Source organism: Leguminivora glycinivorella, chromosome 5, assembly GCF_023078275.1.
Source record: "Leguminivora glycinivorella isolate SPB_JAAS2020 chromosome 5, LegGlyc_1.1, whole genome shotgun sequence".
Classification (NCBI taxonomy): Eukaryota; Metazoa; Arthropoda; class Insecta; order Lepidoptera; family Tortricidae; genus Leguminivora; species Leguminivora glycinivorella.
The window spans coordinates 14,352,997-14,380,105 of NC_062975.1; the positions used below are offsets into that span (position 1 = coordinate 14,352,997).

Sequence of the window (27,109 nt, forward strand, 5' to 3'; positions counted from 1 at the left end):
ACATAAACACTGATGATTCATCAGAATATTTATAAAAAAAAAGTTTGAAGTAATTAATCATCGATTTATTTGAATATGTATGTATTTGTACAGTGTTTGGTATAAATAACCTACTAAGTAAGTGTGAGTTATTCTAGACCACGTCGTCGATGGCGGGATAACGTGGCCCCCATATGAAAGACTATCCAGATATTTATCTCAACAGGGATGAGTGGAAAATGAGCGGGGAGGTCTTTGCCCAGCAGTGGGCAATAAAATAATAACAAATGATACTATTCTACAATTAGAAATATTATAAAATTGGAAATCGTCTTACATTTTATGTGTTATTTACATTAGTTATTTCGGTCATGTTTCAAGCTACTTATTTAATGATTGCAGGCGTCCATAGACTACGACGACTGTTTACCACCAGGCGAGTCATATGCCTGTTTGCCACTGACGTAGTATAAAAAAAGACTTGCACTTTATTCATGCACCTACATACATTTTAATCTTATATGTATTGGTATGTATAAAGAATTGTCAGCCTAAACTGATAGGTGTCAACTAAGCTTAAAACACGAAATCAAGAAATGTCAAGGCTATACTTAATCAATACACATAATAAAATAATCAAATGACTATAATAACATAAATAACTTCATCACAACCAGTCGTATAAGCATGGTCGCGCCACAAATGATAAAACATCAGGCCGTCCCCCTATAGCACTTAAAAATGGTGCGATAAACGATTGCCGGGAAACTATTCTACTGTTGGATACGACCTGGATTAACAAGATAATGCTAGCTATACATGTTTTAATTTAGACTAAAATAGTACATTACGATACAAGTGCGTAAAAAAGGAAGTTCGAAACGAGTGGCGATAAATTAAATCACGAGTTACGAATTTACTTTTTATTTAATCCGTTTCCATAGTTTTATTTCATGACTAACAAGTTGAGTTCAAATCTATTCCTTATTCCTAATACTTGTTAACAAATTTTAGTATTTATATGTATTCAAATTTATGCCTCATATAGAATAGCTGCAAAGTGAACAAATAGATAACATCCACACACCACTTCGAGATTTTAATCGCTTTTCAATGTTAGTAAATTAATAATTTATAAATAACTTAATATGATTTTGACTAATTAGTGTCTTAAGAAAAGTGTCAAAATTAAAAAAAATAATTTTATATCAAGCATGTATCATAGCGCGATATTGGATGTAATTAGGTAAATAAGTCATAAATTGGATTGTTTTTATCCACTTGACAGTCCTACGATAGCATAGTATCCAAAAAAATATGCAGTAGACAGTTCCTGGATACCTTACTATCCAAAGGAGGGGATGGAGACACAGTTGATTAAAGTGACATCTAGCGAAATATTGCGGCATTATTTACTTATTCTCTTGATACAATAACGTAGCCTAACTACATAGTTTGCTACAAAAAGTATAGATGGCAGTTACTTAGTGAATGAAAAAATAAATTCGGCAGTGCCTTGTCAAACTCCGCGTGTTTGTGTTTGATTTTGAATTTGTTTAATTTTTTTTGGATATCTTCATGAGAACTGTATGTGTTGGTTGTGGTATCATTATAAAGGTAAAATAGTATATTTCTCTAATACGTAATAAAAAAGGGGGTCATCGCTCAAAATTTCCTGTAATTTAAGTAATAGTCAAATAAGAAATTTCTTCATTTTTTTACCGATTACATAAGTTCAACCTTGATTTATAGTATATAATCATGCATATTTTACTATCACTGTAATTTTATTTCAATTACTGTACGTTCATTTATACCGAAGTATTTTTTTTTAACTATACCTTGTGTAGTTTAGAAGATACAGACGTTTTTGTAAAAAGTTGTGAATGCGCAGCGCGCTGCGCGCGTCGCTTAAAAACCCGGACGGTTGACCGGAATATGGTCGCGCGGGCTGGACTGTCAAGTGGATAAGTTTGTTGTTGATAAAATAAGTTGGTAATTAGATTTTAACACTTAATTTAATAGAATGGTTCAAGCCTCCCGGGCTTCTTGTTTACAAATTATTTAACATTATCTTTAGCTAACTGAATACCTAAATTAGCTTTTGCAAAATAAACTAAGAGTTTTTCAGTCATTTTGAAAGTAACTACTAATAGAAGTTTTATAACACACAAGAACGGTTACCACTTTTATTTCTATAAATAATAGGATATATTTTGATTAACCCCCCACACAGAAAATGGAAACGATAGCTGGGTACGTAGCCAAATGCACAAACGCTTACGATAATATCGTCTATCTCTATTGCTCTTCTGTATCGGCGCAACAGAGCAAGACTACGAGTATGTTTCGATGTCGGCTCATCTCAAATTGATAGTTAAAGAAAAATAGTTAAATTCCATAATAAATCAAAAATTATGTTCAGTATAAGATTATCCCATATTAATCTTACCTGATCCGGTAAACATACACGTGTCAGTTTGCATTTAAAAATATAATCTCGATTTGACACTGATATATATACATAATCTGCCCACGTAAGTCATATTCTTATTGCCATCTTATGTTGATCCGATCACGAACAAATACAAAGTGTAACATATAAATAAAATAAGAACAGTAGGGATCCGTTTAAGGGTCTATTCGGTATCGTAAATATATTAGGAAAACTAAAACAACGAACATTATTTTTAACGACAATTCTGCCACTTCTGCCAAGGGTCAACATGACATTTAGGGTCAACAACTCAACATGTTTTCTTCTTACTCATAACAAGTTATTTAATGGTATGAGTGAAATTAACAAAGAATATCGTATCATAGTCACATTTAAAATATATCTACTTATTTTTAAAACTTAAAACATCGCTTAAGGTGTTTGCAATAATAAAGAAGCGTGGGCCGATGAATAACGATTTTTATGTCTTCTCAAGATTCGGTCCTGAGATAACAGTCAGCCTAGCCGAAATGACCATCGCTGATGCTACGTGGCCATCGAAACGCAATCTGGCTCTGTCATTCCACTATAGAAAAGTGACACAGAGAGCTTACAAGCGCTTACAAAGCGTAAGCGATTGAGACGTTGGCTAAGTCCCCAGTTTACTGCGAAATCGTGTAACTGCGGACCGACGTTTAAATGTCATTTAATGCTTATTGATTAACACTATCGGGTCCATCTGCTATGTGTACATATAACAATCATTTCACTCTACAATCGACCTCAGTTACTAACAGTCTTATAAGGAAGGTAGATAGGTAAAGTAATTTCAGTAATATACTGCAAAGTAGATTACGTCTACAGTACAGATAGCTCACAGTGGGATTTTGTTTAGAACCAAGATAGTATTTAAATAAATAAAAACGTAATTTTTTCTTATTTACTTTACATTAACTGTGATGATTCAACGAAAAAAATATATTATTTTAATTTCGTAAAATTACCGCAGTGCGAACATTTGACAGCGTATTTTTAACAATAATTCATTGTATTTTTAGCGATTGTCATTTTTTGTTATCTACACCTATTTTTTGTTATGATGTCTTCGGAATTTCTATATCCATAAGTATATTCTAACTTAAATAATGTAACTCTATCTTGTTTACAAAAAAAGTTAAGTATAGACACTGGTTTGACAGGGATATATGGAAACGCGATCTGAAGTTATTGAACCCATTTCCAATAACCAGTCAAAGTTCGCGACCAAGATGTGGTCAAGATATGCCAGCATCAGAAACATTATTTTCTATCCGTCGTAAATCAAGTTTTTAGCATTATTGTATCACAACATCTGACCCATTATAGTCATTTGCATAAAATAACCATCAATTTACTTTTGTGGAAGTTGGCCTTGGTGACAAGACGTGTGGATGAATTTACGGTTCCATCACCTGCTTAGGTGAATTTGGTGGAACGTGTATTATGGATGATAATTAATTAATAGTTTAGTGGTGCTCAAACTTTAGCTGAATAGATTTTAATTAAGTCAATTTTGTACAACAATCCATATCCAGTAAATAACAGTCACAATTTTACTTAATAATTACAGCGCGATAAACTATTTAATTACCATAATTTAAGTTTCCATAGTTTTATTTCATGAGTAACTATCGCGGTAACCGAAGACAATATTATTTAATTACCTTTAAAATCAAATTTACCTCTTACTTATTTTAAATTACTGATTGTAGCTCTACTTAAGAGTAACATTTCTAAGAGGCGTTTGATTTTGTGCTGCATACATTTTGATGACTATATCCCATCCCAATATTTGAAAAATTGAATGTTAATTTGTCATCAGAGTTCATTGTCATTTTCATATTGCACAAAAACCTCTAACAATATTAATTACAAATGAGCCACACAATAAGAAGTGCGATTAATCGGCTGTCGCGGCAATCATATTAATCAATTCAACCGAGTACAAGTTTGAGAGCCGCTGCCTATGAATAAACGGCAATCGACACATAGTAAATGAGACGAACTAGACAAGAGGATCGTCTGTTTAAAATAATAAGATGGTATAAATAGGCTTTCGTCTTTGAAATAGCACATTCAGGGAGTTAAACCCCGTGTGAAACAACGAAAATGCGCGGATTCTTCGTAAGTGGTTTTTTACGATTATTGGGACCGCGATTTTGAAAATTATGTGAAAACATTTTAGAAGTTTTGATAACTTACGCGTTTTAGTGACTCTTTATGAATTTATTGTTTTAGGTTGTTTGTTTGTGCTTGGGCGTGGCCCTTGCCGCTGAGTTCCCCAAGTAAGTTAATTATTATTATTAATTTTAAAGTGTATTAATAGTTTAATTCTTACTTATTACATTTTGAAAAAAAAAAAAATACAAATACATAGTTCATCGACTGAAATAAAAATAATAATAACTATCAAAGAATTTTAAAATCAGAAAACAGTGAAATGTCCTTACCTTCCACTACTAAGTTTCAAGTTTTTATTTTCTCAACTACTAATTCCCAGCAAGTAGCCCTTTCAATGTGCTTTTCTTTTTAGTTATTCATTTAATGTCACCGTATTTAGAAATCATTTATTAAAGTAATCTTGACTTTCCTAAACCTCAAGTAGACAGGCTCAGACTAAACTTATTTTTCCTCACAGGTTCCAGTTCAACTCAAATGCCCGCCGTTTCAACAGTGGCGTGAGCGCCTCGGCGTCAGCCAGCTACAACGGGCGCTACAACGCTGGAGCATACACTGACAACTCTGGACGCACCCGCGGAGATGTGAACTCTGGACGCTACGTCGACAACTCTGGACGCTACAACCCCGCTGCCGACAACTCTGGACGTTACGTGCCCGATGATCTTGGAAAATACAAGTGAGTTTTAGTCTAACCTGGCGGTATAACGCTGGTGCCTACAATGACAACTTTGGACGCAGCCGCGAATACGTAAACTCTGGACGCTACGTCGACAACTCGGGACGCTGCAACCCCGCTACGTGGCCATTAACCTGGGCAAATTAAATAGGCTTTAGTGAATAACACAGTAAAAGTTAACGACCTTGGAACCTACATATGGATAATGTATATCTATCTAGTGTTACTTATTTGAGACTAGAGTTTTGAAAAAATGTAGGACATTAAAATTTCACTAGGATAAGCTTATTTATGTTAACTTAGAGTCAGCAGAAATTATTTGTCTGTTAAAATCGGCCAAATTATTTAAATACTTACGTCTTTACTTATATATTTTACCTTTACACAAATAGGTAAACAAATAAATATTATAGGACATCTTACACAGATTGACTGAGTCCCACGGTAAGAAGCTTGTATTGTGGGTACTCAGACAACAATATAAATACTTATATACATAGAAAACATCCATGACTCAGGAACTATCTGTGCTCATCGCACAAATAAATGCCCTTATCGGGATTCGGACCCGGGACCGCGGCTTAGTAGGCACAGTCAATTAATAGGCAAAATTAATATTAATCAAGAGAATATTCCACCACAGCATCAAAGAAGTAAATGAGGAGGGTCAAGGTCTCATAGAAAATTTGAACTTGACACCGTAATAGATATTAACTGGAAAATCGGCATTCCAAAACATACATAATTAAATAAAGACCATCAATCTATGGCTTTATTGTTGGTTAAAACACAAAAATATGTTAATCAAACTACAATTTGGGTGGCACTTGACATCGTTTAAACGTTAATATAATACCAATAAAGTTCCACTGTTCAGTATTAAACGATACAATGAGCAATAAAACGCTTACACGACATGTCCTCGCCCAGTAACCCTGTGCATTAAGCATGACCAATATGGTCTGATAATATCCCAAATAATAATTTTACTTGTCAGTGAGACAGTAACATTTATTTTATTTGCTTTTTACACTTTCTGCCTGCATAATTATGATTTACTTATTTATTGAAAGTGTTTGTTAAAAATTAATTAAGTGGAGTTAAACTAGAGGAAGTACGAGTATATAATGTAGAATTCTAAACTTTAAATAAAATAATACATAAATTTATGGGGCGATAAAATACTCTTGCTAACATAATTATATTATAATCAAAATTTTACTACTTAGCAGCACTCGAATTGTGTCTAACTGAAGTAGGTAATATTACATGAAACACCCGATTATCTTGGGATTATGTTTGATCTCACAAGTTCACAGTGATGAATGCAGTCTCGTATACCTACCTATTCCTTGTATATCCTAAGAAACCCATTCATAAAATACTATCAAAATAATTATTATAAAACAAGTACATCAATGAAACAAAAGAAGTGCATCAGATATGTAAAATATTTGTAACTATTTTATAAGGTGAAGACTATTATAACCAGAGTTTGAAATAAATGAAAATTTCCAGCGGAGACCGAGGAGACCGCGGTGGTGCTGGCGGCTTCTACTCCGGTTCCAGCGACCGCGGAGCTCCCGGGGGCTTCTACAAGGGCTCTAGCGACCGTGGAGACCGTGGCGGTCCCGGCGGCCAGTACACCGGCAACAATGACAAGTGAGTATGGGCTACGCACTTGATGGAGTGGCGCTGATTGTCACAAATATACGTGATCTTATGGACGTGTCAAACTTTCATGCTAGCGGTGACCGTTGAAACCAATTTGACTTAATTCAGTACTATTCACTCTAGTCAGCGTTAGTATCAGACAGTAAAATGACTTATGTTTTTGTTTTAGCGGATTCGGTGCCGGTGGTGCTGGTGGTGCCGGTGGTGCCGGTAACGCCGGTGGCGCCAACAGCGCCAGCGCTTCAGCGTCTGCTGGCGTCGGCGGTTCCGCCAAGGCCTCCGCGTCCAGCGGCTTCGGCGCTGGCTCCAGGTTCGGCTCCGGTGTCGGCGTGAGCGGCAAGACTGGCTCCGCCTTCGGCTCTGGTGTCGGTGTTAGCGGCGTTGGCGTCAGCGGTGTAGGTGTATCCAGCAGCGCTAGCTCCGGAAAGGTCTACAGCAGCGGCAACGCTGGCAACTACGAATACAAATACGGCATCATCCGTCAAGAGGGAGAGGTTGAACCCGACGGCTACCACTACCTGTACGAGACCGAGAACAAAATCCTTGCCGAAGAGGCCGGTAAACTTGAGAAGATCGACAACGAAAACGAGGCTATCAGAGTTAAGGGATTCTATGAGTTCGTCGCCCCTGACGGCATCACCTACAGAGTCGACTACACCGCTGACGAGAACGGCTTCCACCCCTCTGGCGCTCATATCCCCAAGTAAAGGGCTTAAATTAGTTAACCGATAAAAGTATAAGACAAAGAGTGTTCAGAAGAGTATTCTTTTGTCAGACAAGGCTCAAACTGTGTTCATAAAATTATACTAGGCATTGATTGTACAATGGCTTGATATAATAAATAATTAAAAAATGTTTCGATTTTTAAACCCCTTGCCTTTGAATAGATATAATTAAGAAGGGAGACTTCAGTGAGGATTCAGTTTAAATAAATGAATAAATCTAAGTAACAAAAAAGCCGTGTGGCTTCAAATAATACATACCTATATACCTCTAATATCATGGTAAGAAACTAAATAGGTAGGTATATTTAAAGTTGTTAGGTTAAGAATTGACCATATATCAGGTTCTGCGCGGACAGAAAAGAGTATAAAATGCATTAGTTCTCTTTATGTTTGACTAGTCTTCTCTTTTCGCACTCACTCCATAGGTACTCGATTGAATAACCCTATTATGACTGGATTAAGACGTATTAAACAAAGTAATACTAATGAAATAAAACTCTATGGAAATGTATTAAACCGCTTATTAAAATGAAATTATAACAGTGTTTGCGGTCAACTATTTAAAGCTGTGTGGCTGTTAAGTTTTCGAAATGTCGGAATATGTTAAAAGATTACCTATTACACGCGATATAAGCATTTTTCATAGTATTATTCCATGATTAACTATTGCGCTAATCGACATAGCGCACATTCGTAATGTAAAAGCTTCAGCATTTAGCATGAAAGGTTACATTACGAATGTGCACTAAAAGGTAAAATATAGTTGTAAAACTACTCTTAGGATATTAAGCAACTAACAACCTATACGAGTAGATATTAAGTCTATACTAACAAGTTTTATGGATTTTTAATTGGTCCGAAATAAACAATTTTTTTTAAAGGCTTTTAATCTAGTATATACAGTAGATAAGTACATCTATTAAACTCCGTTCTTAGTATTGTCAATCACAGATTTCATATGTCATCATCATCATATCAGCCCTTTATCGCCCAGTGCTGAGCAATTGAGCATAGCGTTCTTTTCTAGTACCTATGCCACCTGTCCCGATTATTTCACTCGATTAAGCAAACGCATCCACTTATCGTGACTGAGGTCAGTCAAAACGTCTAAGTAGTCTGTCCCTAATCATAGCTGTCGCGCGTCAATTTGTTTAATAGGTGGAGGTCGATGAAAATACAAAAACTGCCGCGTTATGTGGTGTCAATATACAATATGTTACCAACAAGTGGGCTTTTTTTAAGGGAACGTAACAGTTTTTTACTTAACCATGCCCTTAATTTAATTAATAATTAAAAATTTTGTCTTTATAAACTTTCTAACAAAAACTTTATTGCCAGAAATGTACAGCACACACACTTGTCAAGTGAGGGCAATGACAGTTCATAAGTATGAGCGATGTGAGTAATGACAATTAAGAAGTGCACGCGTTACATTGAATGTTGGGATTACGGAAAAAAAACACTTAATTTAAATAACTATGATTTGCTGATATGCGCAAACGATTGCTAAATAACTGTATTATTATTGGTTTTAATAAAGGTCCGGGTCACCACCCGTACCACACCCGTACCGTAACACACTGTATAACAATGGGCTCGTCGGGCAGAAGTATTGAACAGATGGCGCTAGTAAAGCTTCCCCTGTAAAAATTATTATCAAATTATTGTTTTACTTACCGAATAGTTTGTCATGGATATCATTTCAGCCAAATTTCCTTGAGAGAGAGGGTCAAGCTTTGATAGCGCCATCTATGTAGACATTTAAATGTTGTCAACCCCATTTACACAAAAGTTATTTATGTTCGTAAAGATGCAGATAAGACAAAAAGTGTCACGGCGCATCCTTCTGACCCACATTCTACAAGGATGGTCAGGCCCCGTAGCCGAATGGCATTTCTCCGACGCCAAACGAAAGCGATACGCCGCTATATTTTACGCAAGCGCGATAGAGAATATCTACGCGCTTCGATTCGTGAGCGATTGTTTAGCTTTACGTAGGTCTATATTTTTTATGAGATTGATCTGATTTTCTTTAATAGGTCAGTGGGTTGACAAATCTAGTTTTTAGTATTAATATTGACCTATGATGCTAAATGTCTTGGGATTGCTTATAAGGTTTTATGGATAATAAAAACTCCAATCTACAGTACCGTATATTGTAATTATGGTTAGTAATTTTAATAAGCGACTGGCACGAGATGGAGGAGGCCTTCGTCCAGAAAAAAATTAGGTTTAAGTTTACTTTTATATTTTAGGTCTTGAATTAATATACATTTTTCTCTTCTTTAAATGATTTAAAATGATAATTTGAAATGTGCATACTTTTTGGGGAATAAAGGCTACCTATTTTTATTTATTTTTTATTTTAATTTTAATGTAATTATATTTTACACTATTTTCTTTGCTTACTCGTCTCGCGTGAATGACTGGACGAATTCTGTTACTCGCTTTTTATTTTGTTTGTTGTTTTCAACGGAAGGTTTTTGTTCAAAGTGCCTAATTGGGACAATAAAAAATAAACAAAAGTCATATCATACATACATACATACTCGTATATCTAGGCGAAACATATTTGGCCGGGTGATCTAATTAGTTATAATTATACTAGCTTTTACCCGCGGCTTCGCCCGCGTAATAAAAGTATTCTTATTGAAACGTTTACAAAAAATAAGATTTTCATTTGGATCCGTAGGTTTCTTTGTAGGTAAGCGGGGCAATTCTCGACTGGGGGGCCATTGTAACTGATCTATTTGCTGTACGGTCAGCCAAGAAAGTGGTTTACCACTTTTCGACTCTATTGATCGAAAAGTGGTAAACCACTTTTTTGGCTGACTGTACCTTACACATATTACTATTGTTTTAAAAGAAATTCTTGCAATTATTGTAGAATTGTTACACAGCGACCACAGCGTAGGTAGTAGGTACGAATATGTTTGTATTTTACCTATATAAATATTTATACTGGGGAAACTTCATACAACCCACATAACCAGTATCTCGACGCTATGGTCGGTAGGGTCACACCTCGGACACTGGCGATCAAATATATGAAAGAGGCGCGTTCCTAGCACACAGTCTAAGCCCGTGTAGGTGAACGCGTACTATGCTTGTATGAGTGAAACATGACAGGTCAACTGTTCGCGTTATTGACAGGCGGTAACTGTGAGGTAACCGAGAGGGGGTGGGCGGCACTTTCAGCGGGGAGCGGGAGTGGCCATACTGTACGATAGTACTCTTTATTATATACTGTGGTAGGGTAAAAAGTACTTCCTTGCATTATCGCTTACAATTTTTTCCATTTTGCTTATAGGTACTTATTGCAAACGTAAACATATAAAAAATAAAACCGCCTTCAAAAAAAGCGTGTTACAAAACACGGAGAAACTAAAAAATAATAAACCCAAAAATAATAAACCTTCGAATTCAGATTTCTTATCGGATTGCAATAATCTAAACATCCAAATTATAAAAAAATCAATTATTTTTGTAGTCGGTACCAGACCTGTTCGTCGCCTTGCTATTTCCTGTTTGCCCCACCCAACCATACGCAGGCTGGCCCCGACTCCAAAAATAATTGATTTGTTTATAATTTGGATGTTTAGATTATCCCAATCCCAATCCCAATCCCAATCCCAATCCCAATCCCAATCCCAATCCCAATCCCAATCCCAATCCCAATCCCAATCCCAATCCCAATCCCAATCCCAATCCCAATCCCAATCCCAATCCCAATCCCAATCCCAATCCCAATCCCAATCCCAATCCCAATCCCAATCCCAATCCCAATCCCAATCCCAATCCCAATCCCAATCCCAATCCCAATCCCAATCCCAATCCCAATCCCAATCCCTATCCCTATCCCTATCCCTATCCCTATCCCAATCCCTATCCCTATCCCTATCCCTATCCCTATCCCTATCCCTATCCTATCCCTATCCCTATCCCTATCCTATCCCTATCCCTATCCTATCCCTATCCTATCCCTATCCTATCCTATCCCTATCCTATCCTATCCCTATCCCTATCCCTATCCCTATCCTATCCCTATCCCTATCCCTATCCCTATCCTATCCTATCCCTATCCTATCCCTATCCCTATCCCTATCCCTATCCCTATCCCTATCCCTATCCCTATCCCTATCCCAATCCCAATCCCAATCCCAATCCCAATCCCATCCCTATCCCTATCCTATCCTATCCTATCCTATCCTATCCCTATCCTATCCCTATCCCTATCCCTATCCTATCCCTATCCCTATCCCTATCCCTATCCCTATCCTATCCTATCCCTATCCTATCCTATCCCTATCCTATCCCTATCCTATCCCTATCCCTATCCCTATCCCTATCCTATCCTATCCCTATCCCTATCCCTATCCCTATCCCTATCCTATCCCTATCCTATCCTATCCCTATCCCTATCCCTATCCCTATCCTATCCTATCCTATCCTATCCCTATCCCTATCCTATCCTATCCCTATCCCTATCCCTATCCTATCCCTATCCCTATCCTATCCCTATCCCTATCCCTATCCTATCCCTATCCCTATCCCTATCCTATCCTATCCTATCCCTCCTATCCTATCCTATCCCTATCCCTATCCCTATCCCTATCCCTATCCCTATCCCTATCCCTATCCCTATCCCTATCCCTATCCTATCCCTATCCCTATCCCTATCCTATCCCTATCCCTATCCCTATCCCTATCCCTATCCCTATCCCATCCCAATCCCAATCCCAATCCCAATCCCTATCCCTATCCCTATCCCTATCCCTATCCTATCCCTATCCCTATCCTATCCCTATCCCTATCCCTATCCCTATCCCTATCCCTATCCCTATCCCTATCCCTATCCCTATCCCTATCCCTATCCCTATCCCTATCCTATCCCTATCCTATCCCTATCCCTATCCCTATCCCTATCCCTATCCCTATCCCTATCCCTATCCCTATCCCTATCCCTATCCCTATCCCTATCCCTATCCCTATCCCTATCCCTATCCCTATCCCTATCCCTATCCCTATCCCTATCCCTATCCCTATCCCTATCCTATCCCTATCCTATCCCTATCCCTATCCCTATCCTATCCCTATCCCTATCCCTATCCCTATCCCTATCCCTATCCCTATCCCTATCCCTATCCCTATCCCTATCCCTATCCCTATCCCTATCCCTAACCCTAACCCTAACCCTAACCCTAACCCTAACCCTAACCCTAACCCTAACCCTAACCCTAACCCTAACCCTAACCCTAACCCTAACCCTAACCCTAACCCTAACCCTATCCCGTTCCTGTCCCTGTACCTGTCCCTGTCCCTGTCCCTGTCAAATTATCATGCTAGGAGGTGAACTTTGAAAAATCCTTTCTTAGTGGTCCTCTAAGGAACTTCCGTGTCAATTTGAAATCTCTTGAACCAGAAGTAAAGATAAAAACTAAACCTATACTTATGGCTATTTTGGATTATGTTATATTTTATTTAAGTAAGTACCATATTTTATTTTATTCTATAACTTATTAACAAAATTAACATAAAAAGTACATATTAGTAGTTAACTTAAGACAAATAAAATACAATTAAATTAAAAACTAATCTAAATTAAACTAAGTCAACTTAATAATTATAAAGATATATACATAATATACATATATGCAACTAATGGCTATTTTGGATATTTTAACCCCATTGCACAACAACAGGGGAGAAAATTTCTTTTCCACCTCATTAGATTTTAAAATCGTTGTACCTATTTATCGTGTTCAGCGACCCGATAAACCATAAAAACGATACCCATATTGTGTTTTTGACTTTACCCCCTTTTCACCCCTTTAGGGGTAAAATTTTCAAAAAACCTGAAAAATGTATTTAGTCATATGTCTTTAGGAATCCTCCTATGAAGTTTCGAATAAAATAGTCAAACTAATCTTGTTTCCCCATACAAACTTTGAACCCCCATTTCACCCTTTTAAGAGGAGAATTTTGAAAAATCCTTTCTTAGTGCTTCTCTACGCCATATAAGGAACCTATGTTTCGGCTGTGTGTTGATATATTATGTCAGTTAGTCAGGCAGTCAGTTTCTTCTTTTATATATTTTTTGATATTTAAACCCCATTGCACTACAACAGGGGAGAAGGTATTTCACTTCCGCTTCGTTAGATTTTAAAAACGTTGTATTTATCGTGATCAGCGACCCAATAAACCGTAAAAACGATACCCATATTAGTTTTTGGACTTTATCACCCCCTTTTCACCCTTTCAGGGGTTAGATTTCAAAAAACCTGAAACACGTCTTTAGTCATATGTTTTTAGGATCCCTCTTGTGAAGTTTCGAATAAAACAGTGAAACTAACATTGTTTCCCCATACAAACTTTGAACCCCCATTTAACCCCCTTAGGAGACGAATTTTGAAAAATCCTTTCTTAGTGCTCCTCTACACTATATAAGGAACCTACGTGCCAAATTCGACATCTCTAGGACCAGCGGTTTCGGCTGTGCGTTGATATGTCAGTCAGTCAGTCAATATCTTCTTTTATTTATATATTTTTTTGATATTTAAACCCCATTGCACCACAACAGGGGAGAAGGTATTTCACTTCCGCCTCGTTAGATTTTAAAAACGTTGTATTTATCGTGATCAGCGACCCGATAAACTATAAAAACGATACCCATATTGATTTTTTTACTTTATCACCCCCTTTTCACCCTTTTAGGGGTTAAATTTTCAAAAAACCTGAAACACGTATTCAGTCATATGTCGTAAGGAATCTTCCTGTGAAGTTTCGAATAAAATAGTCAAACTAATCTTGTTTCCCCATACAAACTTTGAACCCCCATTTGACCCCCTTAGGAGGTGAATTTTGGGAAATCCTTTCTTAGTGCTCCTCTACACTATATAAGAAACCTACGTGCCAAATTTGAAATCTCTAGGACCAGCGGTTTCGGCTGTGCGTTGATATGTCAGTCAGTCAGTCAGTCAGTCAGTCAGTCAGTCAGTCAGTCAGTCAGTCAGCTTCTTCTTTTATATATTTAGATAGCAGCACAGTTGTTAGGTATTTATTTTTAGTAGGTTTTATGAAACTTCTAATTGGCCGACAACGCACATGTGACACCCCTTAAGTTGCAGGCGTCCATAGGTTGCGGTGACCACTTTCCATCAGGCGGGCCGTATACCTGTTTGCCACCGACGTGGTATAAAAAAACGACCGGATCTTGGATCATCTTTACCATCTGTTTGTCTGTCAATAATAACCATCTCTGTCATAAATGCAAAAAGTACCTACTAACTACAAAAATTCTTGAGAAAGGTTCTCGAAATTGAGCCGAAACATGTCGAACGCTATATCGACTTAATACGTGAGTAACCCGCTTAAAATATTTTTAAATATGTATGAGTCTCACGGGAGTTTTATAGTTAAAACTACAAAAATCTTTCAAAAATATGTTGAGTCAACTTTTCTCATATTTCAGTCATTTAACAGGAATTGTAATACTCTTTTAACTGCTCAAATGTTTTCCTATTAGTGAGTCACATATTATTTATTTATTTAAATTTTATTGCAAAAAAAAAAAATACAAATGGCGGACTTAATGCCTAATCGCATTCTCTACCAGTCAACCATCGGGCCAAACAGGGACTAGTAACAATGGTGCACGGAGAATGAGGAAAACCAATAATTAGAATGAATCAAAAACAACTGATCTACTTTATAAAATACATAAATAAGAATATTATGCAGATATAATTAATAAACGTACGTCGTACTATATATCTGTAATTAATACATACTTACACATATTATGAAATGTCGAGTAGGTACGCTCTAGTTTATGAATTTAAAAATCATTCAATCATTTCATAAAATCTATCTTGATTTTTAAAAAGCTAAGTAGTCTTTTGGACGTCGGCATCCGACCAGCGTCCGCGCTGCGGCGACGCAACAATTGTGCTGCATCGACGTGCCACGGCACAGAGTTTAGCGTCAGCGTCTCACAAGCGGCACAATGCAAAGCTTGTCTCAAGGATGCTGCGTGAACGCTGTCAAATCACTGACAAGACGTTGACGTTCGAAAAGTCGTGACATCTTTGCCTGGAAGCATGACAGACGCTGACAATCAACAAAAGCAGCTGCCGTTGCGCCGACGTTGCGTTTATGCAACGCAGAAGTTGCGTCATTGCTGCATGGATGCTGGCTGGACGTCAATACTTAAAAGGACGCTAGTGTGGGGTGGCTCTAAATCATCGTTACTTTGAATCTATACAACCTGCTACAATTTTGTTGAGACGAATATTTTCAGAATTAATAGACGAAAATGCGAAGATATTGATTTAATATTACACCTTTGACCTAATAAATAAAGCAAGAATTGATTATGTGCAAAAATTAGAAGTATATTCCATTATAGATTGACGCTAATCGATACTTGCAAGATCGTAAACCATATCATGAATTTAAACATCTTAATATTCTGTTAGCCAATCGTATACGAATTGGTTATTACAAGTAAAGAAAATAAACCAATGGACAAAGGTCCTATTGCGGTGACCATAACAATAATATTATTCATTTTATGTACCTATAATAGCCTTATTTACAAGGTATGCGAAAAGTTTTACGTAGATGGAGTCATCGTTTTGCTATTTCGATGCGCAAGGGAAGTCCGTGTAGTGTCATCGATTGGCGTCAGGAATCTGAGCGCATCTTAATAAAATTGGGTCTTTGGAATGCAGAAGGTTCATTGTTGATCTCGACGCGCTGGCATGTTTATGTGTCGTCGTGTAAAGGGGTCCACGAAAATGCACCCCATGTAAGAGTAGCGCCTCTCGCGTAGGCCGGTCCACACGACAGTGCAAACATTGCTGTGAATTTAAAATATATATTTTTTAATGTTTTTCGATATCTAGTGCAGCTAATCCACGTGGGAGTGATTTATGATTGAAAAACTTTGGCGGAACTCCAGTGATCTAACCTATGCTAATACTACTGATCGACCTCGGCACACCCTGAAGGCTCTAATTTTCGGTATGTTTTGCACATAATTTATAGCGCATCTAAATGTTAATCAAATGAGAATGAAAACTTAAGTTTAGAAAATGAAAGATCAATGTCATTGAAAATATTTCCACGTATGATATAATCGCTGGTCTAGTTTCAGATAGACGGCAAAGTGAGCGGGGCGAGCTTCGATCGTGGGAGCTTTATTAAATCTACTGGATAAAATATTCGGGACTGGGTGGAGTTTTTGTATTCAGTGAAAATGATGCAATATGCAAAATATGTAAGTTACTTTATTTACGATTATGACGCAGTTATCTGAATACTTTTAGGTTAGGTACTCATAATATTTAATGCCGATTGTTTATTTGTTAATGTTTTAATTATAGACTGATGATTAATTGTGAAGATGTATGTATGTTGTGTAGATACCATTGACACGAACACCGTTTACACGTATATTAAAATAAAATAAAAAATTAACATCGGTTTTTCAGATACTTCTGCTCTCGTTACTATCAATCGTTGGCTGTTCCCCGTATGACGACGGGAAGTATAATCCGAAAAAATACCGCGTTTATGACGACGGACGATATTATAGACCTTTAGGCGAAGGGAAATACGTCAGAGGAGACGAGGGCAAATACACGTATGTGTATAGGCAAGGTCTTTACCCCGAAGATGACAGAGACTATAGATATATACATCAGGTGGGTCCTAACGGAGGTTTTGGAGGCAACGGTGGATTCGGAGGGAACGGAGGCTTCGGAGGCAATGGAGGGTTTGGGGGCAATGGCGGATTTGGAGGAGATGGATATGGAGGGGGTGACGGATATGGAGATGGATATGGGAATGGAGATAGATACGGCGATGGAAGCGGTCAAGATGACTCGACATATAATACAATAGATTATGGTGGAAAGATCTACGCAGAGCGATACCCTCACATCCACAATATCATCAAGGCGCTGGTGAAGCAGTATGTGTCTCCGGACTACATCGGCTTCGGGGACGAGTCGCTGGGTAGTTCTTCGCACTACAACAAGGCGTACGCCGATAAGGAGGTGGCTGTCAAGTGCCACTATCTCTCGCCGACGTCGCAGGCGGATCCTTCGGAGTTTGTTTCGCAGTAAGTATCTACTTACCTGGTGCCGTAGCCGAATGGCATTTCTGCGACGCGAAACGAAAACGAAATGCTGCGAAAGGTAGTCTGGCTCTGTTGAGCCAATACCCAAGAGCGATAGAGATAGATATCTACGAGCGTTTCGTGTCGTGAGCGTTTCGTGAGCGTTTGTGCCATTCGGCTACGTACCCTGTTTTTGCAAAGCTTGATTTAGGTATTTAATTTATGTGTTGTCCCTTCTCTTGTAAATACAAAAGTCAAATAATTACTTTATAATTTATAATTACCTACCGATTAAATGTTGTTAATAACATAACTAAATAAGAAAGAAATAACAAACCGACATCTGACTCTAATTTCTAAAGGTCTAAGGCAAGGTAAGGGTCTGATTCTAATTTGTATATAAGGTACAGTAGAAAATTACTTTTCATTAGACAGGTTCGATGCATATCGTCTCTAAATTAATTCATACTAACAGTTCTAGACGAACAAACATAAACTAACGGCTATATATAGTTGCTTACAGAATGATAGTATTTTGTTAGGGCAACTGAGTGAGAAATCATTGAAAATGATAAATAACATAACTTATATTGTGCATTGTTCCGACTGTTCTCGATCTCAACACAGTCTCTAACTTTGCACTTTGTTGAATAAAATGAAAATGTGTTTCATAAAACAAACATTTGTTATTAAGGAAGCCTTTTATGACGTTGAATTTGGCTTTGCGTGCAATGCGTGCATTTATGGCCAATAAACCTAAGTTCTTGGAAAACGGTTCTGTTATAGGTACTCGTATTTGGATATGACATTAGCTAGGCGTCCATCTCCGATTAGTGTGAGCTACTAACCCTTATTGGTGATCCTGCTCACAGCGGTGCAAGTGAGATGGCTGATGATCAGACAGCTAAAGTAGTTAGCCTAACAGCCTTGATGCGATTTGATCACCTAATATAATTTTTCTTTGACACTTGAAGAGACTTTACACCTGCAAATCTTATTAGTTTTAGTATTATTTAAGCCGGACTTTTCAATGTCTCATTTTTTAATTATTATCTCTCTTTGTTATTTTTAAATTTGCAGATTATTTTATATGTAAAGTTTACTCAGGTATTAGCTGTTGTATATATATTTGAGAGATATTTATGTTATGTAAACAAATGTACATATATGTATTTATTATTGTTCATATTGACCTGTAAAAGAGCCCTTGTGGCCTACTTGCAGATTAAACGTTTGTATTTTATAAACGTCGTATCAAAATAAGATGAAAACTTTACCAAATTGGGTAAACATTATCGGTCTCCTTCGGTCATCGTCCCGAGGGTTTTTGGAAAATGCCAGGACTGATTCAACACATTTTATATTCAAATGAATCACTTCATTATATCTCATATCGTAAATAACTGTTTTAAGAACATTATTTAAAAGGGTTGGTTCTTTACAGGTTAGCTTTTTTTCAATAAAAACACTGCTTATATATTTTTTGAGTGTGTAAGGTAAGGTAAATAATATTATATACTTCGTATATATGATACAATTATAAATAAGAAGATATTTAAAATTGTAATTAGTATTTATAAATTGTAATTATTGTCCAAAAAAACACTAAGTAGAAGCCTTTGCAACAGAAACGATTCGGAGCGCGAGTCTTCTCCCTTTAGCCTACGTCACGGACAAAACGCTTCGCGTGCGCGCCCCAGCGGCCCGCCGTCTCCACCGTACATACCACAATACATACTTAATGTATTAAATATCTTCTTAAACAGTCAAGGATCATGAAATACATAAACTTATCCATAATGTAAATAATAATATGTTACCAGATAAATATAAATACCTACACATACGTGAGTGCCTTAAATAAATCTATGAGGACTAGATAGATTCACACAACAATTGGGACGAGACGGGTTGGAATAGAACGATGTGGCATTCACTACCTGACAAAGTCCCGCCTTAACGAAGTGCATGGGATATTGGTCGTAAAATCGTTGATGTCGTTTGTTCTATGGTTTGGTCTCCACAGCGATATATGTGATTGGTCATGATCAGTTAGTTGCTTTTATTCGTTCACGAAAGCATTTTGTTTAGTGAAAATCAATAATTGCAGAGTACATGAACAAAAGTATGCGATAATCGTTTATGTTATAAATGATTTCAGAAATTAAATATAGAAAAAAAAACTTACTTTGAACAATGTGAACAGTCTGTCAGTCCGGTGTTTTTTTATTTAAGGCCCGTTTTTATTTAAAAAAGTCTCTGTGCTATAATATATAATTTAGAAATAGCAGCAATTTTTAAGCCTACGTGTGCTAATTTCAGCATAACACTGTTTGCCTGCGATGACAGTTATGTTTATTTATGTATTTATTCTGATATTTGGATGGACTGCCACAGAAAACAATAACACCCACTCGCCTGTCAGACCACGCAATGCAGTAAATTAAAAACTCTAGTAAATTAAACATTTTAATGCCATGTGATAATCTTAGTTATTGACTTAAGGCACTAAAAGAAAAACAAATGTAATTTGCTTAATATGGGCTGTCTAGAGATCTTTGAGTAATTGTAAACGTATTTGTATGTGTATGTATGTTAACTAAGTTTTGATGATTAGGTAAGACTTTTGACATTCAATACTTGCTACAGACGTGACATGCAATAGTGTTGAAAAAAAAAACCGACCAAGAGCGTGTCGGGCCACGCTCAGTGTAGGGTTCCGTAGTTTCCCGTATTTTTCTCAAAAACTACTGAACCTATCAAGTTCAAAACAATTTTCCTAGAAAGTCTTTATAAAGTTCTACTTAAAAAAACAGTCCCCACTTTACATGTAGGGGGGGTACCCTAACAAAACATTTTTTCCACTTTTTATTTTACCACTTTGTCGGCGTGATTGATATACATATTGGTACCAAATTTCAGCTTTCTAGTGCTAACAGTTACTGAGATTATCCGCGGACGGACGGACGGACGGACGGACAGACAGACATGGCGAAACTATAAGGGTTCCTAGTCGACTACGGAACCCTAAAAATGGTTCAGGTTCTAACTGCGCTCTTCATAAAACAAGCTGTCACCCAAAAACTAGGCTAAGGGTAGAACTGTAACCTCCTGTAACTAGAAACTTAATGTCTTAGAAGAGAGATAAGTTGCTTTAAAGTGCTTCCTCATAAAAAAACTAGGCAATAGATATAATATTACATTATTTATGACATTAAGGAAATAGTATTAAAATCTAATTATTTAAGAATATTTCATTTTTTTTATTCTATTTTTATTTTTTTTAGTTTCTAATGGGGTGGCAACGCGCATGTGACACTCTGAGTTGCGCAGGCGTCCATAGGTTACGGTGACCGCTTTCCATCAGGCGGGCCGTACGCTTGTTTGCCACCGACGTAGTACAAAAAAATATTTCAGATTTAGTTTAATATTCTGTAAAACTCATACAGATTCGATAAAAAATCAATCTTTTTTTTTCTAGATATCCACCCCGTTTGACCTCCCTACCTGGGGATAAACCAGCATCGTTCTACAGCTTCAAAGGCACGAAGGTCCTCCGCGATGGCGACTCTCCAAGAAAGCTGACCCTGGAGTATGAAGTGATCGCTAGGGTCGTCGATGTCACGGAATAAACATTCAATTGTGTATTTATTTATTTACTTTGGTCATAATTTTGGTCAATAACGAGTATGTTACTATTACTTAACTGAAATAAAGAGGCATTTTTTGTAGTTTTCTTTGTTTATTTACTATACACCGTGTTTTTTTGTTTTTTGTTAAATTTAACACGCAGTTAGGTTCATCATCAAGAATCACCCGGTATATCGCTGTTTCTTATTTTTTCCTTTTCATACCTACATAATAAATGAATTATTTTTATCCTTTTCACACCTACATAATAAATGAGTGTGAGAGGACCTTAAAAATAATATTTAAGTTAGTATCAAGTGCCTGACGGCACATGTCAAAACAGATAACATTAAGAAGTGAAAGTGTTTATAATTTGATAATCGTAAGAATTACGGCGCTTGTGTTAGAGAAATTAATTGTGTTTGACTTAAGAACCTTCGAAATAAGATGTCATATATTAAATAAAAAGTGGCGGACACCACCAGTGGCCAAGGCTGGATTCGAACCGGCGTCTTTAGCAATCCGGGCTACCGCTATGAACCCCTGGGCCACCCCGCCACAGCGTTTTTTTTATTTAATATATGACATCTTATTTCGATTTTTAATTTATATAGATTATATAGAAGTGTGACTACTTAAAAACACAAATAAAAATATTTGTTAAAAATAATTTGATTTGTTCCCATAGTTGCGCTAAAAACCTTCACTTAAAGTTAACTGAATACAATAAAACACGGTGTATAAAGAGTACATTGTGCAACGTGGGGCGGAAGTTGAATATTGGTAATGAGAGTAAGTTAAATCGCGACGGCTTGCTGGAGCGATAGCTTTTCCCAAGGTTTGACGGACTAGGTACTAAGAGTGCCACTCTTAGCAATTAAGGGGTTGAAAGAAAACGAAATCGTGATTGCCAGTGACAGGTTGCTAGCTCATCATCCACACCGCAATTGAAGTCTTACCCCACAATCGACTTCTACGACACCCACGGAAGGGAAGGGGGTACTAAAATTCTTAACCCATCGCCACACTGGCAACTCGCCATTTGTATAATTATAGGCTGCTTAAACAGCAATACTAATATACATTATCCGTCGGTCCCTTGCAACCATCAATGTGCCTGCTCTCCTTGAGCCGACTGGCATAATCAGAGATGATGGCAAGAGGCCTGATGGAGTGTCCTTGGTCCCTTGGAGTATGGGACGAATGTTAGTGTGGGATGCTACCCGCGTAGACACATTGGCACCGTCTCACCTCCAACGGACCAAGATAAAAGCGGGCGCAGCGGCAGAAAGTGCCGAAATTTTGAAACGTAATAAATACAAAAGTCTTGGCAAAGAATACCTTTTTGTACCCTTTGGTGTAGAAACTCTAGGTCCATGGGGCCCCATCGCGAACAAGTTGTTCACAGAAATCGCGAAGCGTCTGGTTGAGGTAACTGGTGACCGAAGAGCTGGCGACTTCCTCGCACAACGTATCAGCATTGCGATACAGCGAGGAAATGTCGCCAGTATCCTCGGTACAATGCCTCAAGGGCCTATTTTAGACATTAGCTAGCTTTTAAGTTTAGTCTTAGTTTCTTATATAATTATGTAAATATGTTCATGTAAATAAAGAGACTAATTATATATATGAGGCTAACATATAAACTCAATAACACATTAAGAAGGACAGCAAGTTGATCTAATTTTCGACCATAGTCGTGATTAATATATCACTTGTCAACCCAAAAACATCGTGTTGAATGCCAACATAACAAATAAAATTACCATTTTCTGCAACTTAGACAACAGTCTACTTTAAAAAAATCTCGTATCTTCTTCTGTCAATGAAAAGAAAAAAATATTAACTTTGTATGAGATGCATATAGAGTTACTGCGTTTCAACTTTGAATACAGTGTGAGATACGAGATTTTTTCGAAGTATTGACGATATGTTATCGGTTAACCATTTTAGAGTTTGGCCTATGTATAAAAGAACCGATTGTTGTTTAAACTGTATCATTTGAGTCATTTCGCTGGGTTCAAGCATTCTATTGTTAACATGAAGCTGATTTTAGTAAGTAAAATCTGATGGAAAAAAGTGGCGGTTACATAAGTGTTACAAAGTATGGTTAAAGAACTTTTACGTGGAAGTGAAAATAAATAAATATTCATAGTTCAGTGTCTATTTTGACTATAAATAGTATACGTTTAGTAACTAGTACAAGCAAATCACATACTTAGCTAAGTATGAGTATGTGAGTACGTCATAAGCTTATTTTAATCACCACTTCTTTGGATTAAAATAAATGTCGTTCTAATTAAGACAAAACCCAAAAGTTATAAGGGAAACATTAATTGCTTTTTACCAAAAAAACCGCGGGTTGTGCATTGTGTATTTAATTGAAAGCTCAGAAATTGCTTTTCTTATACACTTTTTGGATTCGATTCACGACCGGTGTACTCGAATCTGGTTATTCGAAAGCCTGTACTACATAAATATAGTTGTATATGTCTTATCTGATATATCAGTATTGAGACATTTTATCATTCCCAGTCCTTTGTGGTGGTAGCTGTACTCGGCCTCAGTGTTGCTGAGGACGATGGCCAGTACAAGCCACACCTATACGGGGACGACGGCAAGTACCACCGCGGCGACGAAGGCCGCTACTACGGGTCTCCTGACAGCAAGTACCATGTGTACACAGATTTGGATAATAGGTAAGTACTCGTATTACATATAGATCCAATAAAGACAGGCTTAGCTCAGTTATAACGACGACGTGCAGTTCTTTACACGTTGCAGTTAGAAGGCTACCCAATCCATATGTATGGGCCCTAAGTTTAGAAACACAGAAGAAAATCATATCGATCAGATCATGTGCTTAAGACCATTAATAGCCATTAGTTACCGTGTACGTAACTTACTGATCATTAAAGGGGTGATGCAGGCCTTTTCGCAAAGAAGCATTGATGTAATGTGGTAGTCCTCAGAGTCTGCTAATGTCTGTTGAATCCAGGGTATTCCCAGTATTCCAGAACCCTGAAGCCATATTGCTCTGCACCTGTTATTGTTGCAGTAAGTTTATGACAGCCTAGAAAGTACTTTTTTGACATAGTGATCTACAGGAACTGAGAATGTGCATTGCGATCTCCTCTCACTCCTAGCATCTAGTTTACTGTCTGTTAATGATATGAAGCTCATTAGCATATTATTGATATCAAGATATATTTATAAAAAGAAAGGTATGCAAGCGTTAACTATACTATGTCAGTTTTAACCTCGTGGTAACCGTAAGCCGTAATGACTGTAATGAGCCTATCAAGTACTAAACGGTCCGCTAATAAAATTTCAGATATATCATTATTGTATTATAGCAAGTACTTCCTGATTTAAATAAGCATTAGCAACGTCCTTTATGTTACATTGTATTAAGCTACTTTACTTTGTAATTTTGCTACTTTGTTGTGTTTACCTCTAAAGTACCAAATTATATGATTTTAGTCAAAAGGATGGTATGAACTTGAAAATAATTACTTTAGTATCTATAGGTTATCATTATCACATGATTTCTTGATAATTTAAAGGGTTCTTTTATAGTATTTTTAGAGCCTCGTTAGTAAAGGGTAAGGTAAGTATACCACCACCACCAACATAGGTAATGTGTAGGATTTATTTTCGAAAATAAAATATCGTTTCGTCGAGTAGAGAATTAGAGTACGTCTATGCTAATTTTGCAGCAATTTGAACATAACCACTTGAGAAGTAGGTACGAGTATTTCACTAAAAACGTCATAAAATTTTTCATAGTTAAATATTTTATATTAATGGTAACAATGTCAAACTTTGTCAATACACATTTGGATTTCATAATTAGCTTAGGCTAACTCTAAATAGCATTTATTGTGCTATTTTTATACAAGCACTAAACTGAATAAAATCATTTAGGTACAAGAGCCTGTTCGGACGGAATGGCAAATATGGCTCGATCTACGGCGCGTACCAGCCAGTGTATGTGAAGGCGTACAACCCGTACTACCAGCCGCTGCTCACGCCTTACGTCAACTACGGAGATCAAAATGGGTACGTTACTAAAATTTTATTTTCTTAATATTGACATTAAGAGCATTGGTAGTAGTCTAGTAGTTGAGAGAGAGAGAGAGAAGTGTGAGAATTGGTTATATATTAGGGTGGAGCGAAAAAACACTTTTCTGGAATTAGCAAACCTAATAGTTATCAATCAATGACCCTTAGTCTATGAAGCCTTTGTGCAAATTTTCAGCTTTTTAAATCAACATCTTCAGCCTCCGCATTGGGTTTGAAATTTAGAAAATCTCATACAAACCTGAAAATTCAACTTTCAGATAAAAAATACATACCTACTTCTACTTACTTTTTTTTTTTAACGCTCTTAAAATGAAATATAGTCGTAAATGTCACAAAACGAATCTTTGTTTGCTATCGTTAAATTATAATTAGACAGAGAATTCTCCCAAAATGTTGTCCAATTAATACGTGTGTCATTTTGGTCGTAAATGTTTTATTTAAATATACTCAAGATTGGGTAATACAACAAGGAATACTTTATATCTCACTGTTGTTTATCCGCCGCACCCAATCCTCACATGCCCCGAAAACTTAATGCCTAAGAAGTATTTCGCGATAGCGTGTTATATTTCTCGAAAAGAGTCATGAATCATATGAAGGAGAATTTACGCAATTAACATTCTTAAATTAACAGTTACTTTTTATTACGCTCTTAAGAAACTTTTATTATTGATTTTAAAGTACTAATTTTTTATACACTCCTTTGTACTACATTATAGTTGAAAACCTTGATTCTGCACTAATTAAACTTTTAGCTTCACCGTTACGAAAACAATATTGTTTTATTATCTCGTTCTGTAAGCTAACAAAGGTCAATGTTTTCCAGACTCGAAGTAGAGCCCTTCGCTTCATCCCTAGCAACGGTGACCGCGCGGCCATCAGTCATCTCAGTGCCTATCCTGCCATCAGCTCGGCCCTTCGCCTACACAGTGACACCTAGGCCTTTAGCTTACACACCCTACTACCCAAGGTCAGGCTACGAGCCTAACGCCAAAATCCTCAGACAAGAAAGCGATGTGGATGTGGACGGATACCATTATCTATTCGAAACTGAAAATGGTATCGCGGCTGAAGAAGCAGGCAGGGTCGAGCCAGCTGTGAACGGCGGAGGCACCAGGGCTAAAGGATTCTATGAATATGTTGGGGACGATGGCGTCAAGTATCGCGTGGATTACACGGCTGATGAAAATGGATTCCGACCGATTGGTGCTCATTTGCCTAAAGCTTGAATATTCTCATTATACATACATGTCGGACGACCGGTCTGGCGCAGTCGGTAGTAACCCTGCCTGCTGCGCCGCGGTCCCGGGTTCGAATCCTGGTAAGGGCATTTATTTGTGTGATAAGCACAGATATTTGTTCCTGAGTCATGGATGTTTTCTATGTATATAAGTATTTACATATTATATATATCGTTGTCTGAGTACCCACAACACAAGCCTTCTTGAGCTTACCGTGGGTCTCATTCAATCTGTGTAAGAATGTCCTTTAATATTTATTTATTTATTTTATTTATGTTCCCATTTATCATTAACATCATTTTATCATAGTACCTAAGT

At 37.1% G+C, this 27,109-nt stretch overlaps 2 protein-coding genes across 2 annotated transcripts; both read left to right on the plus strand.

The window, feature by feature from the left end:
* The first annotated feature begins 4,473 nt into the window (after positions 1–4,473).
* Positions 4,474–26,796, plus strand: LOC125226524. The gene is made up of 12 exons (XM_048130510.1): positions 4,474–4,579; positions 4,694–4,740; positions 5,094–5,312; positions 6,831–6,974; positions 7,156–7,689; positions 16,119–16,146; positions 17,206–17,837; positions 21,316–21,426; positions 23,471–23,519; positions 24,000–24,163; positions 25,392–25,526; positions 26,377–26,796. Exons 1-12 carry the CDS (start codon positions 4,565–4,567, stop codon positions 26,777–26,779), a joined length of 2,481 nt encoding a protein of 826 aa, XP_047986467.1. The 5' UTR covers positions 4,474–4,564; the 3' UTR covers positions 26,780–26,796.
* On the plus strand, positions 16,438–21,565 carry LOC125226017. Its single transcript, XM_048129830.1, has 4 exons — positions 16,438–16,735; positions 16,863–16,991; positions 17,206–17,837; positions 21,316–21,565. Exons 2-4 carry the CDS (start codon positions 16,971–16,973, stop codon positions 21,464–21,466), a joined length of 804 nt encoding a protein of 267 aa, XP_047985787.1. The 5' UTR covers positions 16,438–16,735; positions 16,863–16,970; the 3' UTR covers positions 21,467–21,565.
* Positions 26,797–27,109: the final 313 nt, after the last annotated feature.

What these genes read in the sequence shown, in the direction of transcription:
- LOC125226524 (XM_048130510.1), top strand. An exon ending in TACACCGGCAACAATGACAA is followed by an intron (nt 6,975 to 7,155) that starts GTGAGTATGGGC and finishes TTTTTGTTTTAG; the next exon opens with CGGATTCGGTGCCGGTGGTG. An exon ending in TTAACATGAAGCTGATTTTA is followed by an intron (nt 23,520 to 23,999) that starts GTAAGTAAAATC and finishes TATCATTCCCAG; the next exon opens with TCCTTTGTGGTGGTAGCTGT.
- LOC125226017 (XM_048129830.1), top strand. Translation starts at nt 16,971, where the DNA reads ATGATGCAATATGCAAAATAT. An exon ending in TGATGCAATATGCAAAATAT is followed by an intron (nt 16,992 to 17,205) that starts GTAAGTTACTTT and finishes TCGGTTTTTCAG; the next exon opens with ATACTTCTGCTCTCGTTACT. An exon ending in CCTTCGGAGTTTGTTTCGCA is followed by an intron (nt 17,838 to 21,315) that starts GTAAGTATCTAC and finishes TTTTTTTTCTAG; the next exon opens with ATATCCACCCCGTTTGACCT.